We start from the raw sequence: 19,592 nt of genomic DNA, 5'->3' as shown, positions 1-19,592 counted from the left end.
CGTCTAACTCCTTTAGACGAGGTGTAAAGGAAAGCACGACTAGACGAGGTCTAAAGGAAAGCTTAATTATACAATGATGTCTAACTCCTTTAGACGAGGTCTACAGGAAAGCGTAGTTAGACGAGGACGTCTAACTCTTTTAGACGAGGTCTAACGGAGCACGTCTAATGTCTTGCTTTAACAGTCGTCTACAGAAAGCATATGTTTAACCACGATCAACTAGTTGTCTGCTACTCCTACTCCACTCACTTTCGTGTAGTCTGTCAGCCAGTTAATATTCTTCCAACTACTTGTCTGGTACAAGACAATTTTAGAGGATATTCGGCACACTACTAGTTCAGTACGATCACGATCCTTTTTCTCAAAGTCTGTTGTACTATATTACTATGGGTGCCCTTCCAACGGACACTTGCCACGTGTCTACGAAGAAGATTCGACCGTTGATATCCTTCTACTACAATTAGATGCTCAAAGATAACAAACGAATTACTTGATTTACCAATTACTGAATTCATAAGTTTACTCTTGCTCTTACTGATTTCATACATCATTCAAGCTTGAAAGAAGAGATTCAATTACTATCTAGTTGAGAGAATATTGTTGAGAATATTGTAAGTTGAACAGAGGCTGTTCTATTCAATAGAGTGTAGCTAATTCAGTAAGTTGTATTCGATTCAAAGAATTTAGTGGATATCCTTCCGGTTGTGGAAAAGGGGTGACGTAAGAGTTTTATCTCTGAACATCCATAAAACTTCCGATGTTCTTTACTTCTACCTTTTTCCTTCAGTCGTTCAAAGCTTTAAATCTGATGAACACTTCTGCGCTTGAATCTGTTTCAAGTGTTCGAAAGATTGGTTAAGAATAGAAACAAATATTAGTCCCACACAAGATTACTATCGAATCGTTTATCATAAGTTGTTAATAATAGCCTGACCTCAGTCTCTATTATTAGCACTGATCCTATCAAGTGGTATCAGAGCCTCGTTTTTTATTCTCAAGCTTCTAAAGAACCTGAATCGTGACTAAATATGCCAGCTCCTCCAAGATTCTTATGTTTTCGAAAGAAAACTAGATCGTGTGGAAGAAGAGAGTTCGTGTTCATCTTGCTTCCATAGATGATGACATGTGGAGTGTTGTCACATAAGGTCCTATCAAGATAGAGAAAGACAAATCTGAGTGGACAAATAAAGACAAGAGGAAGAACAACCTCAACAACTTGTCCATGGATATCTTATACAGATCTCTTGACGATAACATGTTTAACTACATCATATCATGCGAGTCTACCAAAGAAGTTTGGGAAAGACTCACTCAATTGTGTGAAGGCAACAAGCAAACCAAAGAAAACAAGATTATGGTTGTCACCTAGTAGTTTGACAACTTTAAGATGTGTCCTAGAGAGACGATGTTTGAGTTTGATGCAAGATTCAGCAAAATTGTCACCACTTTATCTATTCTGGGCAAGACTTACAGCAATAGAGAGATTGCTATAAAGGTCATGCGAGAATTGTCTGAGGAGTGGGACATCAAGACTATGGCGATGAGGGAGTCCAAAAACCTCAATAAGATGGAGCTCTTTGACTTGCTTTCCGATCTAAAGTCCTATGAGTTCAAGTTGAACTCTAGAAATGAAGAGGAGCACCCCCACATCCACCATCATAACCAAGGCTTTGGTGACTGCTAAGGAGTCACCAGTTGCCACTGAAGTAAAAACTACTACCCAATAGCTCAACAGTAACGCAATGGCTCTTCTCGTGAAGAAATTCGACAAATTCATGAAGAAGAGCAACTCTAACTCAAGCTCTTCAAATAATAATAACAATGATAACAAGAATAAATCTAAGGATAACGTAAAGTGTTTTAACTGTGATAAACTGGGTCATTACAAATCGGAGTGTAGGAAGTCGAAACGTGACGAAAAGAAGAAGGACAACGAGAAAGAGCTGAAGGCTCTCATGGCAGCTGACAACAAAGCTAAATGGATCTATAGAGACTTAGATGATTCATTGTCCAATGATAGTGATGATGAAGAGGTTGTTTCCTTTATGGCAAGAGAAGAAGAAGACTATGAGGAATCTGAGGTATTTGATTTCTCTTCAGAAGAGTTTACACGAGATGACTTGATAATTGCACTCAATGACATGGTCATGGAGTACAAAAAACTACCAGACTCTCAAAATGAAATAAGGTCTATATCTAAAATCTATAAACCTATTTTATCTCAAATTTCTGAACCAAAAGCTTTTGAAAATAACATGGTCAAGCTCTCATCTCAACGCTCAAGGAAAAGATTCAAATTCTTTCATCTGAAAACTGTCATTTAACTTATGTAGTCTTCTTTTGGACAAGGTCTAGAGAAGCTGTCAAACATCATATCAGTATGTTAAGGCCTGCAGGATATGACAAAGCTATCCCAGATAAGTCCAGTAAAAAGTTAAACTCAACAACAGACAAGTTTAAGTCAATAAACTTTGTCAAAGAAAGTTTAACCGAACATGAAACTGGTCCAAGCACTGAGGATCTAATCTTAAAGGATAAAATTATCTATGTTTCGCTAACTATAAGCTGGATGAAACCTAGGAAGGAAGCATCCAGGAAGTTTGGCATATCAAAATCTGACATGAAGTCAAGAAGTTTTAAACAAAAATCATCCTCTAAGGTTAATGGATCAACTGCTAGCAGGAAGACGTCTGCTAAACCTAAATCATACGCACTAATTACAACACAAAATGAGAAGTCCATCAAAATAACTCAAATATGGATTCCTAAGGGACTGATTGACCGAGGACCCAAGTGAATGTGGGTATACCAAAAGCTGTAAATATATTTTTGTGTAGGTGATACATGACAATTTCATGGAGAAAAAATGGAGCACACTCTTTTGAGAATATGCTCCAGTAGATCAACGAGTGGTAGATTTGTTCTCAAAACCACTTCCACAGACTAAGTGTTTCTTCCCTAAAATTATTTAGGTGTTCCTATGGGCAGGGTGAGGCTGTTAATCCCTATCGTATTTTCAATAGAAACTCCGTGAAAGGCACCATAGCAAGGTTGAAGCTCTCAAAGGAAGTAAATCTTGGTTCATCTAGCCAACAGACGAGTGGTCAATCGATCACTCGGTCGAAGCGTCAAGCGACCTCCATCCACTCTACGGGCGCTAAAAGAACCAAATCTTCTATCATGGAGTTTGCGGCTAGATCTAATAGCCAGAAGAAAGCACAGAAGAAGGATTCTGGAGCAGTTGACTCCATTGATGAAAGGTCTAGACAAGAAATTCCTCCCCTCGCCGCCATTCCAATCTCGTCTCTTTCATTCTATCCCAACCCGAGAAAGAAGCGGGCTAATTCGTCTACTCCTGTTGTTGATCAGACGAAGGCGTTTAAGGTCGCCAAGAAGTCTACCAAGGTAACTTTCTCTACTCCTCCGGCCGTAGTGTCAAGTATTGATGTTCCTGTGTTGGAACAAGCTGAACGACCGACTGTTGAGCCAGTTGGTCCAAATATTGAATGATTTGAAAGGGATTTATCGTCTGTCCTCCGTGAAAAACCAGTAACTACTGAGGCTACTGATAATGTCGATATTGTTACTGAAATAGAGCAAACAAGTTCTCCCACACCTATTGTTGTTGTATCCTCTGAGCAAGCTCCTATTCAGCCGAATGTTGAGACGCTTGTTGTTGAAACCGCTGAAGAACCACCCACTGTTAAGGGAACTGGAATTATGTTTGTCCTTCCAGAAGGGGTCATTCCTAAGGCTCTGTCCCCTTATGAAATTATGAGAGCACTTAGGGGGGATCCTGGTATCACCATCAAAGAACCAATGCCTACTCCTAAAACAATTGAAGTTCCTGGTAAAGGAAGGGGAATAGTTGAAGAAATACCGGAAAAAGTTTTGGAGGCCAGTTGTATTGTCAATCTTGTTATGGAACATGTTGAAGAAAAAGCGGTTGAGAAGATTGAAATCTTCAACACCTAGGTGAGTCACCGACTAATCTCGTATTTGATGAAATCATCTCCGGTGGAGAGATTGAAAAGGAATGGAAGAAATTGATCAAGATGGAGAAGAGAGTCCTGAAATGGGCAAAGACATTTGAGGTCTCTAAAGCTCTTAAAATAAAGGATCTTGTTGAGGCAAACGTTATGGGTAGAGCACTCTTTCCTCTACTTGAGGCGAGAAAGGCAAACTTCAATCCGCTTGCTAGGGATGCTCTTGCAGAACAGAATGCTCTGAAGCAACTCGATTTGGTTATGAATGATTATTGCTCCACATTCCTTCAACACATTCACTACACCGAGTCTTCCCGGTCAAATATATTTGATGACATGTCTTCTAGTCAAGACGAGCTCATGCAGATCATTGAAGATAATCAGATTGTGTCTAAAGAAGAAGAGCAGGTTGTTGCCTATCTCATTGAGCTGGCCAATATATCATTTGAAGAAAAGCGCTTAATGGCCCAACATATTGTTGAACAGACTCCTATCTTGGTTCAATCTGAAATCAACATTGAAGATGAGGTAGTAATTTATGAAGTTGTTCAGACGCCCATTCCATAGAAGGAGACATCTGAAGTGGCTCCTCCAATATATGAAGTAGAAAAATATCCATTGGTTGAGGAACACTCACCAAAGATAGCTGACCAGACACTAGGGTCACAGACTGAGGAGGAACCCTTGAAACAAGTAGATTCAAAGAAGATTCCCTCTACTGAGGGGGAACAATCTAAAAAAGTTGAGTCCTCCTCATCCTCCGAAGAAGCACCATTGGAAGAAAATCCTATTCCTTCTCCTCTTGTTCACCGATCATTCCCCATCAAGACAGTTGCTCATATTGTTGAGAACGTTGTTGATCTACCTCTTCACTCTGAAGATATTTCAGAATGTATTCATCGGGTATGTGACGATATTCTAAATGAAAAGGAAAATTCTAGGAATGTTTCAAATGCTCTCTCTTCCCCTCCAAAAGACAAAGAACAAGAGCAATCTTTATAAGTAAACATGCATGTGAATCCTATTCGAACTGCTCCAGCGCACTCGCAAGTTGTATCATATGTTGCCCGTTCCTCTAAATAAGATTCTCTTGGAGGAGTAAACTTTTGTAATGAGATTATGGATACTCTGAGTTCAATGAAGCAAAATATGATGGACATGTCGTCCAGACTAGACAACCTTGAAAAAGAGGCCATATCAAGGAAGGAGGATATCCTGTCAATTCTTGCTAATCAAATAGAAACTGAGAAGACTCTAAAGAGAAATACATACGAAGTTAACATCCTCCATACTCGATACAAGAAGTTTGAAAAGAATTTCTTTCAACGTCAAACGGATCAACATGCTAAGTCAAATAATTTCAACATGGAGATTCATCAAGAGACGAGGTCCTCGATTGAACTTCTTTTGTCTCAAATGATGTAAATGTCTAATTCGTTAAGAAGAGTAGAGGCTGAGCGATTAGAGCAGACTGACACATTTGCAAGGAAATTTCAAGCCGTAGAAGAGGCTGAAGTTGCCGCTGAGAAGGAAAGAGCTCTTGTTGCTGCCGACACTGATAATGTTAAAAAGGGGGAAGTAAACAAAAGAGGGGAGTCAACGTCTGCTAGGGAACTCGGTCGAAATCAAAGCGAAAAGTTGCTGGAGGTGGCGAAGACAATTGTGCACCAAAAAGAAGAGGTCCAGGTCATGGAGGCGACAGAGGAGATGGCAGTGGAGATCGAACGATTACTCGATTCCATGACATCCTAACTAGAGAATCAATTCTTGAAAGTTGCGTGGATCCAAGGGTGAAAAGGGAAAGACTCTAAATCTTTCTTTCTGATTTCTCGTACTTTAAAATTATGTTTGAATACTTTTGTGAAGTACTTTGATCTCAATCTCATTTGAATTCTGATTTATTAAGGTTGCATAGTTGTAACATTATCAAAAAGGGGGAAATTGTTGGAGAAAATGAAAAACAAAGTAAAGAAAATAGCTAATTAAGTAAGAAATAATTAATTTAGAAATAACAAAAGCTAAAAAACATTAAACAACAGAATTTTGATAATGTTTAATATAAAGCTAGATGTTTAAATAGAATAAAACTAAGTTGTCTATTTGCTTTTGTGCAGGTGCATATATAAGACTATGTTAATTTAGATGCGGTCTAAAGAAGGCTAAATAGACATGAAACGTAGTTAGACGTGGTAGTCTAATTCCTTTAACGAAGTATAAAGGGAAACGTAGTTAGACGTGGTAATTTAACTCCTTTAGACAAAGTCTAAAGAGAAACGTTGTTAGACGTGGTAATCTAACTCCTTTAGACAAAGTCTAAAGGGAAACGTAATTAGACGTGGTAGTCTAACTCTTTTAGACGAAGTCTAAAGGGAAACGTAGTTAGACGTGGTAGTCTAACTCCTTTGGACGAGGTCTAAAGGAATGCGTAGTTAGAGGAGATCGTCTAACTCCTTTAGACGATGTCTAAAGGAATGCGTAGTTAAATGAGGTCTAAAAGAAAGCGTAGTTAGACAAGGACGTTTAACTCCTTTAGACGAGGTCTAACGGAGTACGTCTAATGTCTTGCTTTAGCAGCCGTCTAAAGAAAGCATACGTCTAACCACGATCAACTAGCTATTTTCTACTCCTTCTCCACTCACTTTTGTACAGTCTGTCATCCAGCTAGTTGTATTAAATGAATGAACGCAACATATGCGAATATTCTTCCAACTACTTGTCCGGTACAAGACAATTTCAGAGGATATTCGGCGCACTACCAGTTCAGTACGGCCACGATCCTTTTGCTCAGATGCTGATGTACTCTAGTACTATGGGCGGCCTTCCAACGGAAACTTGTCACGTGTCCACGAAGAAGATTCGACCATTGGTGTCTTACTACAAATAGATTCTCAAGGACAACAGACGAATTACTTGATCTACCAGTTACCGAATTCATAAGTTTACTCTTGCTCTTACAGATTTTATACATCATTCAAGCTTGAAAGAAGAGATTCAATTACTGTCTAGCTAAGAGAATATTGTTGAGAATATTGTAAGTTGAAAAGAGACTGTTTTGTTCAACATAGTGTTAGCTAGTTCAGTAAGTTGTATTCGATTCAAAGAATTTAGTGGATATTCTTCCTGTTGTATCTCCGAACATCCATAAAACTCCTAGTGTTCTTTACTTTCTGCATTTTTCCTTCAATCGTTCAAAGTTTCAAATCTGACGAACACTTCTGCACGTGAATATGTTTCAAGAGTTCAAAGGATTTATAAAGAATAGAAACAGATATTAGTCCATCACATGATTACTATCGAATCGTTTATCATTATCTATTAACAATAGCCTGACCCCAGTCTCTATTGTTAGCACCGATCCTATCAGAATGGACGAAACGCATATGGAACGCTCCGCGTCCGCGTTTACACTAGAACGATGTGTTTTTGATCACCACCTTCATTTTCGTTGCGATTGCCGGAGGGATAAACATCAAAGACCCGTCTTTGATTTTTCCAATTTGGAACTAAGTCGATAGTCCACCTTTTTGGCCAATTCAAAATCTGAAATGATCACCCTACTTTGGTGATCATTTCTGTTACTTCAATAGGGATGATTCATCCATATTCCGGCCAACTTGAGGAAGAACAACCAAAATATCATAAATGGATTTTGGTTGATTAAATCCACTTGAAGCCTCCACCGACTTAGGGATGCACCCCTTGAGTCATTCCGAATGTGAGAGATAACATATCAAGCCCTAAATCAAAAGTTTTCGAAAATTCTCCATTGAAGCTTCAAAGCTTCTGATTTTTCGAAATTTTTGTATAGCCTTAAAGCTTGAATCTGAGCATCCCAAAAGATTCCTTAAGGATTAAGGAGTGTTCTCAAATTCTTTGTAAGGTTCCAATCACCCTCTAATTCATATTTACAATTTAAAATTTTTATATTTCAAATTGCATAAGCTTGTATGATTGTTGTTTATGGTGTTTTATGGTTATAAATACCACATTGGATGAACTTTCTGGGTATGTTAGAAATAATTAATCAACCTAAAACAGAAAACCTAAATTTGAATTTTAAAAATCAAAAAATGTATTTACTGTTTTTGGGATAATTCTCTTAAATCACAGTCTAGAAAGCATCCAAATATTAATGTAATCATGTTGGGAAACTGTTTAGATCATGTTTGATCAATCCCTATCATGTTTGATCAAAATCAAAATTTTCAAAATAATTGAAAATTTTGAGTTCTTGATTTGGTTAAAACGAACAGCTGGTGTTCTTATTTTGGTATCAATCAAGTATATGTGATATAAGGAAGCTATTGGATAACTCATTTCTCCTCAAAACAACTTTAAAATCAAAAATCAAAATTTTGATCACAAACTGTTTTGAATTATTTGATCATCATCTAGGTTGATTGATACTTTGAGATGATGATCAACATGTTCCTGGGAGCTTTGTGAAGTTACCCAAACTCTTAGATCAAAGAATTCGAGCTTAAAATAAAGTTTTCAAAAATTATACCCTTATGTTTATGAGAACTAAGGCTTGTTAGCTTAGGACCGAGAGATCCGTGAGGATCCTTAGTCTGGACTGAGACCTAGAACTGAGAAACCTAGGACAGATAATTTCAATAGGACTGAGAAGTTTGACTAATATTCTTAAGCTAAGACCGAGATGTCTGACCGATGTTCTTGAGCTAGGACCAAAAGGTCCGACCGAGAATTTTTTTATTTATAGGACCAAGAGATCCAATTTAGGACCGAGAGATCCAACCTAGGACCGAGAATTCCAAAACCTAGGACCGAGAGGTTCAAATTCATGACAGAGAATTCATAAACCTGAGACTGAGGAACTTAGCTCATAGCTAACCTAGGAGCAATGGGTTTGTACACCTAGACCGAGGATCTCAGCCAAGGACCGAGAGTCCTTAACACCTAGACTAAGGGAGTTCGACACTCTAACTAAAGATCTCAAGCCTCGATCGAAAGGCTCCTCGATCCGAACTGAGGATTTTTAGACCCCGACCCACAAAATGAACCAAGGCCTAGGACTCCGGTCCTAAGGCTTGTTCGGTACCACTTTTCAAAATCCAAAATTATTTTTATAGTTTTGGGACTTCAAATCATTTTCTAAAAATTCCAAAAAAATAGAAAATGATTTTAAAATATTTTTGGAATATTTCCACAAAAATATTTCGAAAAAGGCTCATTTGGGATTTATGTTTAAACTCTAATGTCTTTAAAAATGAATGATGTTCTTTAGTTGTTTCCCCTAAGTCAACGACATCAACAACATGTACCAGCATTTAAATATTATTATTACAATATTTTAAATAACACACAAAGTTTATACATGCTTAGAACTAGAAGAATAATCGGTAAGGATAAAACATGATACAACCTTTTCAAAAGCCAAATTTATAAGTAGAGATCGTTTTTAAAACGGGTATGGAGGATGAAACACGAAAGCCCTTTCCCAAATATCACCAAACTATGAACTACAAGAAACTCTGGCCAATAAGTTTATACAATACGCTAACTTTTATTGATTTTCAAAAAATCAATTGGCGACACTATTTCAAAACAAATAATCTTTAAATTAATTATGTACAAATAATTTAAACTTAGAGATTTCTAAAATTCGAATTGTGATTTGATTACCGCTGTAAGCATGAAATTATAGAATACCCTAATTTTATAAACAATATTATTATTTTATAATAATATTAAAATAATATTTTGAATTTTTAAATTCAAAATAACCCAAAAAGAGTTTAAAAATCAAATTAGGTTTAATTATTGTGATAATTAAATCCTAATTAGAAAATTAATTAAAAATAAAAAATAATTTGAAGTTAAAATGTTGTATTTATGTTACCCAAATTAAACTCAAAAGGGGTTGAAATTATTTAATTATGATTTTAAACATAAATTATATATAATTTATGGCTTAAAACAATTAAATAAATACTCCAAAATACTCAAAAATACCCAACAATAAAAATAATAAACATAATTGTTACTATGTTTCCAAAAATATTTTTGTGCAATTTTGGTGAAAAAACCCGCAAGTAAGGGGTTAAAATTCGATTTCAAATAACCTTTTTATTAAAAATATTAATTGATAATCCCGTGTAGCAGAAATTATGTTTAATTATTGCAGCAGGTTTCTAGGTCATCAGATTAGCGTTGGATTTTCATCTAGCGCTTAAGAACACGCCACGCATCCGGATGTAATAAAACACGCGTGTGTCCGGGGCCACACTAACTAATGGGACAATTAACCCTGTTAGCCCAGACACCTGAACGTGAACGGATCTCCAACGGAATGCAACGACACATGTTAATTAAACGAAACGACGTCGTTTCGTTCGTCTTTCCCGATCGAACAGGGCAAACGTTGGAGGTCGCGCTCGACGCCATCGATTCTTTTAGAAGGGTTATCTTCTCCTACATCCATCCTTATCCCTTCATTTTTTTACCCATGTACACGTCTCCTCCTTGTCATTTCCCCTAGATCTAGAAGTCAAAACCTACGTTCTACCTAGGCTGCAAAGGACAAAAGAAAAATAGAGAAGAATAACTCCGATAGCCAAATCGAAGTTAAATTCGACTTCGATTGACCAACCTAACTAAGTATAAATACTCCCTAGGTTTTAAGCTTCCAATCCATCAAACAATAATAACATATTACGGTCTAATTCGAAGAATCAAGAATTCCGGTGAAACTAGATTTTTGTAAAATCTTCACCAGTAATCAAAACTTCGATTTAGGCTTCTAGAAAGCTTCCTAACATCATTGGAGTGTTCTCTAATTATTGGTAAACTTCTATATCCACTATAATTTAAATTGTTATTAAAAGTTGATTTTTTTCAAGTTTGATCGGGTTGATCATTTTAAGGCTCAATTTCGTGTTTTATTTATTTAGAATCACTCCCTAGATGATTTATAAACTTTCTGTTGAAAGAGATTTGATCAAATCAACCTAAAACGAAAAAAATGAAAATTTGGTTTGAAATTTGAATTTTTTGAATTTAATGTTCTTGAACTTTTTGCCTTGAATTTTTATTCAAATAGTTGCATAACATGTTTGTAAACGTGTTAGGATGATTTCTAAATCATAATATAAACATCTCGATCATGTTTGATCCAACTGAAATTTTGAAAAAAAAATTGATTTGAATATCAATTTCAAAAGTTGTTACAGAGCTTCTATGATGTTCTTGTTTAGGTTGTGTTCGTCTTTAATCATCATTTCAAAACTATTGGAACAAGAATTAGGCCATGAGATGACCTAAATCAAAAGTTCCTAAATTTTGCTTTAAAAATAATTTTGAGAAATTGATCTTTGTAGAGACTAATGTCGTGGACCAATGTTTTTGAGCTAGAACCAAGACCGAGAAACAGGACCAAGAACTCTCGGTCCTAACCGAGGCCAAAGACCAGTTTTTTTGAGCTAGAACCAAGACCTAGGACCGGTGTTCTTGAGCTAGGACCAAGACTTAAGAATGGTATTCTTGAGCTAGGACTAAGACCTAGGACTGATGTTCTCGAGAAAGGACCGAGGAATTCAACCTAGGATTCTAACCTCGGACCGAGAGGTCTGACTTGGGACCGAGAGTCCTAGGTCCATGACCAAGGAAGCTAGACTTGGGATCGAGCCTCCAAGACCTAGAACCGAACAACCTAAGTTCAAGATCGAGCCTCTTGAGCCCCAGGATCGAGCCTTACAGTCCCATGACCGATGTATTCCGAACCTTGGTCCAAGCCACCCAATCTAGATTGATCCCGTCTGAGCCCGTCTAAGCCCAAATAGGTTCAAACGGACCCAAGCTCTAGGACATCGGTCATAAGTCTTGTTTGGTTCCATTTTTCAAAATTCCAAAATTATTTTTATAATTTTGGAACCCCAATCCATTTTTAAATAATTCTGAAAGGTCGGAAAATGATATTTAATATTTTCGGGATATTTCCTAAACAAATATTTTGGCAAAGGCCCCGTTTGGAATTTATTTTCAAATTCTAACACTTTTATGATATTTTCCATGTATTATACTTAATCTTATATCAATGCAATTGCAGGTACGCCCTTTTAAATAATTTTGTAAAATTATTTACGAAATCTAAATCTATCCTTGTTTAGGACTCCCAGACTACTAATTAAAGTGCATACATCTTTCAATAGCCAGACTTTTACTTAAAAAATAAAACCATCATTTGATGGGCGTGTAGGACATAGCGTGAAAGCCTTTCCTGAGCGTAACCAAAAAAGGAATCCCTTATAGAAACTTTGGTATAATTACGTTTATACACGTACCTTTTATTGATTTTCTAAAATCATTTGGCGATTCTATTTTTTTCAAATAAATAATCTTGTAAATTAATTATGTTTGATTAATTTAAAGCGGATTTTAATTAAATTATTATTTGATCCCAATATTATTAAAATTTGAATAAAATTAATTATTTTTATATGATTAATTTCTAAAACTCTCATGTATTTTCAAAACCTTTTAAAATATTTTTTTTTAAAAAGATGTATAGCATGTAAACAAAGATTGAAACGTATCAAACCTTGAGCCACATTGGGTCTCCTCCTATATTGCCACATGTCGTCCAAACACGTGTTAAGCTACGAGGGGGGTTACATCTTTCTTGACAACTCTGCTAGGGACCTCAAATTTTTGATTTATAAATAAACAAAACTCATGATTATATAAATATTTATTTATAACATTTAAAGAAACTTCACAATAGCCCACCTTTTAGGGCCCATCACCCCAAAAGGTACTTCGGCTCTATCCTAATAATTACCAAAAACCCAAAACGGGTATATCACCCGAGATTACATTAAGAAGTATTAAATCGGAATTCTGTACTTCTATGAATTACGTGAAGACCCGGTTGATTCCCTAAATAGCCATGTTCCCATTCATTTTTTTCCAAACTAGCCATGTTCGTTCGTTTATTCCCAAACTAACCACAATCACTATTTAAACTCTGTTAGTTTTTTTTAATAATGTTTCTATATTTTTTAATAATATTATTCAATTATTTTATTATTAATATTTATTTAATAGATAACTAATTTAAAATATTAAAAAAACATAATATACTATTTAATAATTAATAAAAATCTTACTATATTAATAGATATTACAATTAAAAAAATACTACAATTACTTAAAAATTAAATTTTTTTTTTTTTTTGTATTGGGGACATCGACGACTATGTTTTATATGACCATCTTGACCACATCTTCCACAAATTAAGGTCCTTATTAAATTATCCATTTTAGTTCGAATACTCTGATTTTCGTAGGGATAAGATTACCAACAAATTTCGAATCATGTGCTAGTGGAACGTCCAGGACCCAGAAATTATTATTAGGGTGGGCTTAAAAAAGATTAATTATTTTGTAAGATTATAAGAAAAAGATAATATTTACACTAATGTGATTTTAAAATTATCACACAAAAATAATATTACTTTTATTATTTTTAAAATGGAATATGTTTGTAATGATGATACAGCTATGTTAATTATTTTAATAAATTAATTATTTATTATAAACTATTATTGTACATAAAATAAATAAACATAATTGGAGAGATAAAAAATATCCACAAATTATAAAAATACTCATAATCATATCAAATAAATCCTAAAAATAATTATCATCCAAATAATCATAATCAAACAAATCCTTAGAAAACTAATAATAATGAATACATCTAAAGCTATTTGATATTAAAAATTTTATAATTTTATTCAAGACTTAATATTTTTTTTTTATGTTTCACTTTATTTATCTCATCATTTATTTTATTTATGAAATAATAAAATATTATTTATTTAATATATTCTCTAAATTTTTTCTCTCATTTATTTAATAGGTAAATTAATTAATTAATTTTAAAATTTTCATTAATGTAAAAATTAAATCAAATAAATATTTTATCTAAATTCTCAAATAAAATAAAAAATCAAGCAAGCTCTAATATCAATCACTCTCTCTCCCCTCAAATAACAACCAAATTGTAATCTCACTCAAACCTATATATATTAAAGAATTCTCAATAAGTTATATATATATATATAATCACAAAATTCAAGAGTGGGCTTAAGCCCACCCTAGCCCATAGGTATGTATGTCCCTGCGAACGGGGATACAATGTTGAAAGTGTTGACAAATTGTGAAATGACTCAATATATTGAGCCCAAATGAGATTGCATACCATACAACCAGCAATTACATGCGAGCATGGAGAGTGAAATTGATTACTTTTGAAATAATTAGGATTTGATACAATTTATAATCTTTGTTTATAATCTCTGTTTGTTTGTTTGATTACTACTAATTAGGTTTTTTTGTGATTGTTTGATTGTCATCCTTTAATCACAGTTAATGTTTGTCTAGATCCTTAACCTTTCCACTTTTGGAAATTTAATGAAATTTGATCGATAAGTTTGATGCAAAATTCATTGTTTGAAATTATTTTTTCGAAATCATTTTTTTCTCGTATGATGGATTTTATCGATTTATGTAGTTGGTCGTCGTGAAATGCAGATATATTCGATATTATCTTTAAATGTTTCTTAAGTAAACAAAAATAAATTTAAACTTATAAAAAAATAATTCTTAACATTAAATTTTGATTGAATTAATTTTTTATAAATTAAAATATTTCAAAATTAATTGAACTTATAGTTAAAATTGATACTTTTTTTTTTATATTAATAGACAACAAACCTAGTTATTTTTTATTTCAATATATATATATATATATATATATATATATATATATATATATATATATATATACTTTTGATCTTTGTTTTTTAAAATAATTTCAGTTATAATTATATTATTTAGTAATAAAATTTTACCATCCAATAAAATTTACCGAACATCAAATAACTAAACCAACCAATAAACCAAAATGGACTTTTGATTTTTTCTCAACCCAGCTTCAATATTTTGATCTTGCATTTCAATACACAAACCCTCCAAACTAAATGTTTGCACCCATATAATTATTATTGTGAAAATCTTACTCCAAACAATTCATTTGATAAACTATTTTATTATAATATTATAGTTAGACAAATATGGTAAATTGAAATTGTAAATATGAATTATGCAGGAGATTACTATATCTTGCAGATTTGATTGCAAATATTTGATTAAATATAATTATACACTTTCCATAGTTTGATAAACAAATAAATGATTATATTTTTTATGATTATTTATTAAATGACCTTTAAAGTTGGAGATGAATCCATCCATTACAAGAGCTTAGACAAAATAAAATTTATAGAATTACAAAACTTATTGATCACAAATTATTCAACCACCAAATAATTTACTAAATAAAATTGGTTTTCAAATTGGGCTCCTTATTATATAGTCTTTCAAACACTTTATTTAAAAACTCACAATTTCGAATTTTTTATTATCAAAATTGTATACAACAAAGTTTTATTTCACCGTGAAACCTTAACTTATTATATATTAAAATTTATAAATATATAAACAAAAATAAAGTATTTAATTACGGTGAGAAATTAACGGTTTTAACTACTAAATTTCAGAAAATCGTCAGTCAACCCTTTAAATTGTTGAAATTCGGTAGTTAATTTAAGGAAAATAATTTTATATTTATTTATAAATTACATGTAGATAATAAATTAAGGGTGTTTAAAATCGTTAAGACAAAATCTTGTATTTGTATTGTATAACTTTTTACAAATAAGTCCAAAATTATAAATTTGATAAAAAATATCCAGAATAACAATTAACCTCAATAATAGTCCGATCTAAAAATTCGACTAAAGAAAATTGTTACATAATTTTCCAAATGAATTGCTTCTCACTTTATATTTAAATATAGTTTTTTTGTCTTTAGTTACCATCAAGTTTAACTAATTTGATTATTTCAATGATAAAAATATAACCCTGTGAAATTTCTGAAGAAATTAATAAGTTCAAGATTAAAATAAATAAAAAGAAAGTTGAAGGATCACTTTTGTTTCATACCAATAAGTTGAAAGTTGAAACAATTAATTATTAGTTAGCCCATTAGAGGGAAAACTTCAACCTTGCAAAAACCCTAGATTTTTGGCCGACCCTGGCGGCAACGAGGTTATAAATCCCCTCTAAAACCTTGCATTATTCCGCCTCTTAGAAAAACCCTATTTCCTTCTCTCCATTTTCCATCCTTTCGATACACTCCTGTTTCTCTAACCTCCTATCTTAAACATCAATGGAGTTCTGGGGTAAGAACCTGATTGTTGCTTAAACATCCTTTGCTTGATTGTTTATTTGGTTTACTTTTTGTGTGATTCGTGTTTCTGTTTCATCAGACATTATACGTTCCTTGAACGTAGGCTGATTGTGAATCTGAATCATTTGTACTTAGTTACGTTCATCTTCAAGCTTTCGAAAGATTCTTGTTGATATTTTGATAACGTTTCTTTTATTTATGCTTTGTGTTCGTTAAGGATATATTCACAATATCATTCCGTTGTACGGATAAAGTTTTGTTTTTTCTTCTCATATCAATGCTTTTCTGATAGATTAGTATTATGTAGTTCCATTCATCATCAACCTTTCGTAAGACACTCGATATTTGGTTAACATTCATACCCTTTTATCGATATTCACCATTTTTTGCTCATATTAGTGCTTTCTGATATTATAGATGTTATTATCTGTATATTCTTTGGATTTCTGTCTGAGATTATGTTCCTTTTTCTATAGGTGTTGAAGTTAAAGCTGGAAAGTCACTTAAGGTTACTCCTGAAATGGGAAAAGTCATCCATATTTCCCAGGTATAGACAATGGATTGATTTTGATGAAGAATGCATTGAATAAATGCATACTAATATTCTCTTGTTTAATTTTGTTGATTTAAAACAATGTCCATCTTACTGCAGGCGGCTTTGGGGGATGTTAAGGAAAAAGGAAGTGGTTTGATCCCACTTCGTGTGAATGTTGATGATCAGAAACATGTATTGGGATCACTCTCATCTGAAACCATTCCACAAGTCAGCTTTGATCTCGTGTTTGAAAAGGAATTTGAATTGTCCCATGGCTGGAAAAATGGGAGTGTTTATTTCTGTGGTTATTCTGCAGATGCTCCAATTGAATATCCTTTCATTCTTTTGTTAAGATTTTTTTAATGTTTTATCTCAATATCAACATTATTTAGTTTTCTATACCTGGTTTCCTTAATTCTTCCTTTTGTCCCTCCTTACTGATGACTCTGAATTTGGTGAGTGCTTTAATCACTTAGTTTCTATTATATATCAGCCCTTCCTTTTAATATGCTAATTGGAATTTCTTTTATTATGACTTTTAGGTGATGATGATGATGAGGAGGATGAGGATGAAGATGAATTGGAAATTGTCCCTTCACCTGTGATTGAGAATGGTTAGTATATCTTGCCTATCTTCTAAATATGTGTTAGTTTGTTGTAAATTAATGTTATAACTGGATTTGATAAAATCTGAAACAAATATAGGAAATTAATTTAATCCTCTTTTATGTTAATTTAATTTGATTATTTTCTGGGTTTAATGTGTATGCTTTTACTATATAAACAAATTAATCCAGATTTTCTAATCCTAATAATTAAGTGAGTTTATATAACAACTATAAATAATATTAATTTAGATAAACACAGAATTTTGTAGATTAATTGATATGCTGTCAAAATGTTTCCTATCCAATTTTCTTTATAGGAAAGAAAGTGGAGGCAAAGAAGGGCAAAGCGGGAAAGACAAAGGTGGTGGAACCTGAGGAAAGCTCTGATGATGAGGATGAAGACTCTGATGAGGTATTTGTAACTATTTTCTCTAGAAAATGCTAATATACATTTATCTAATTTTAGAGTATGTCTCTGAGATCACTTTATGATTATGGTTTTTAAATTCAAAAGGCACTTTAAACTTTCAGTTCACATTTGGGTGTTTCTTTGTTTTTCAATGCTCTTTTTGATCTGGTTTTTTTTTTATCAAATCAATAATCTTTTGTTCATTCAAGTTATCAATTAAAATACCAAAACACTTTTTAATTTAAAAAGTATCTATATATATTCTTAATGTCTTTTTACTCCAGATTATATGAAATAACAAATTGGTTTTTCAAATTACCCCTGATCAAACATCTTTTGCTTAAATTGTATTCTATTTTCAAATATCCCCAATCCAGGACATGCTGGGTTCTGATGATGAAGATGATTCAGAAGAGGAGGAGACTCCAACTCCAAAAAAGGTTTCATAAAAAAACTTGATATTTTAATGATAATTTTTTGTTTCTTTTACATTTTGATGATATTTGAAATGATTATGCTTCAGCCTGTTAGTAAGAAGAGAACCAATGATTCTGCTACAAAGACTCCTGTTCAGACTAAGAAAGCCAAGGCTGAGACTCCTCAAAAGTCAGGTAATGAATTGACTCTGGTTTAGATGATTAAATGTAATAACAACCTAGTATAGTCCAAAGGAACATTTTTATTAAATTCTAAGTTATGTTAAATCTATATTTGAATATAATTTTGCAGATGGAAAGAAGGGTGGTCATGTAGCAACTCCTCATCCTGCAAAGAAAGGTGATAAATCATCAGCAGCAAAAGCAGCAGCTCAATCCCCAAAATCTGATAGCAAATCTATTTGCAAATCTTGCTCAAAGTATGTTTCCTAGTATTAATTACAATTCATTCTTCTTTTTAACTTTTCTTTTGCACTTATTTATATTTTTAAACAATTTTTTTTTTTCAGGACTTTCAACTCTGAAAAAGCTCTAGATTCTCACTCAAAGGCAAAGCATGCTGAGAAATAGGGTGTTTTGTTTGTCATATATCTCTTTGGAAATGCTTGTGGATGGAATGTGGGAGAGTTGGTTTTTTCCTTTAAATTTCTCCTTCTTTTCTTGTATGTGATTTTGTGATGAGAAACACTTGTCTGATTTTGTTTGATTTTGATCTTGGGTAAGTTTGAACTTGGAGATGGTTTGAATTGATATTTTATCAAAATTTTGAAGATGTTACATTAGTATTAATTTCTGTTTTCTTAAATATTTCCATGATTATTTTGTTCCATCATATATGCCCAATAACATTTTTTTGATTATTTACAATAAAAGCCTCAAAAGATTCACTCAAACTTAGGTATTTTGTTGTATAATATAGTTCAAACACTTTTTCTCTTTTGGACCACAAATCTGATTGTCTACAGAAATTTGATTCTTATCTGTGTGTTAGGGCTGTATTGTTTTTATCTTCTCACCATAGTATTTATGGTGTCCCATTTTTTTATAAATAAATTTCATCTTTTTATAAAAAAATTATTTAAGTATAATTTAAAATTTTAAAAAATTTATACAAATTACCTTTTTTTGGTTGGAAATGTGTTTTATTGTCCTTTAATTTAAAATGGTTCAAAATTAAGAAAATGTCATCGAATTTTGAATTTAATAAGGAATTACATTTTTTGAATTTAATAAGGAATTATGTTTTTAACTATTTTGTGTTATATTGCATATGACGTTGCCATATTTAGAACTCGTAGATGATTTTGAGGATAGCAACTCTTCTCCATGTTTAAATATTT

General features: G+C 32.9%; 1 protein-coding gene across 2 annotated transcripts; it reads left to right on the top strand.

Moving 5' to 3' along the window:
- The first annotated feature begins 16,101 nt into the window (after window positions 1-16,101).
- On the top strand, window positions 16,102-19,054 carry LOC124911924 (histone deacetylase HDT1-like). 2 transcript variants are annotated; one of them, XM_047452458.1, is made up of 10 exons: window positions 16,102-16,255; window positions 16,740-16,810; window positions 16,916-17,127; window positions 17,237-17,253; window positions 17,341-17,412; window positions 17,724-17,818; window positions 18,193-18,255; window positions 18,339-18,426; window positions 18,545-18,671; window positions 18,762-19,054. In XM_047452458.1, exons 1-10 carry the CDS (start codon window positions 16,243-16,245, stop codon window positions 18,820-18,822), a joined length of 819 nt encoding a protein of 272 aa, XP_047308414.1. In that variant the 5' UTR covers window positions 16,102-16,242; the 3' UTR covers window positions 18,823-19,054. The 2 variants fall into 2 exon arrangements, with proteins under 2 accessions (XP_047308414.1, XP_047308415.1); XM_047452459.1 differs by having other exon boundaries at window positions 17,237-17,254; window positions 17,348-17,412.
- The last annotated feature ends 538 nt before the right edge of the window (window positions 19,055-19,592 follow it).

This window comes from Impatiens glandulifera, chromosome 8 (genome assembly GCF_907164915.1).
Source record: "Impatiens glandulifera chromosome 8, dImpGla2.1, whole genome shotgun sequence".
NCBI classification, from domain to species: domain Eukaryota; kingdom Viridiplantae; phylum Streptophyta; class Magnoliopsida; order Ericales; family Balsaminaceae; genus Impatiens; species Impatiens glandulifera.
The sequence above is the reverse complement of the archived record's forward strand: the minus strand, read 5'-3'. Positions and strand labels throughout refer to the sequence as shown.

Bases quoted from the DNA above. Each gene is read 5' to 3' on its own strand.
- LOC124911924 (XM_047452458.1), top strand. The intron at 17,413-17,723 runs GTTAGTATATCT...TTTTCTTTATAG, and splicing joins TTCACCTGTGATTGAGAATG to GAAAGAAAGTGGAGGCAAAG. The intron at 18,427-18,544 runs GTAATGAATTGA...ATAATTTTGCAG, and splicing joins TGAGACTCCTCAAAAGTCAG to ATGGAAAGAAGGGTGGTCAT.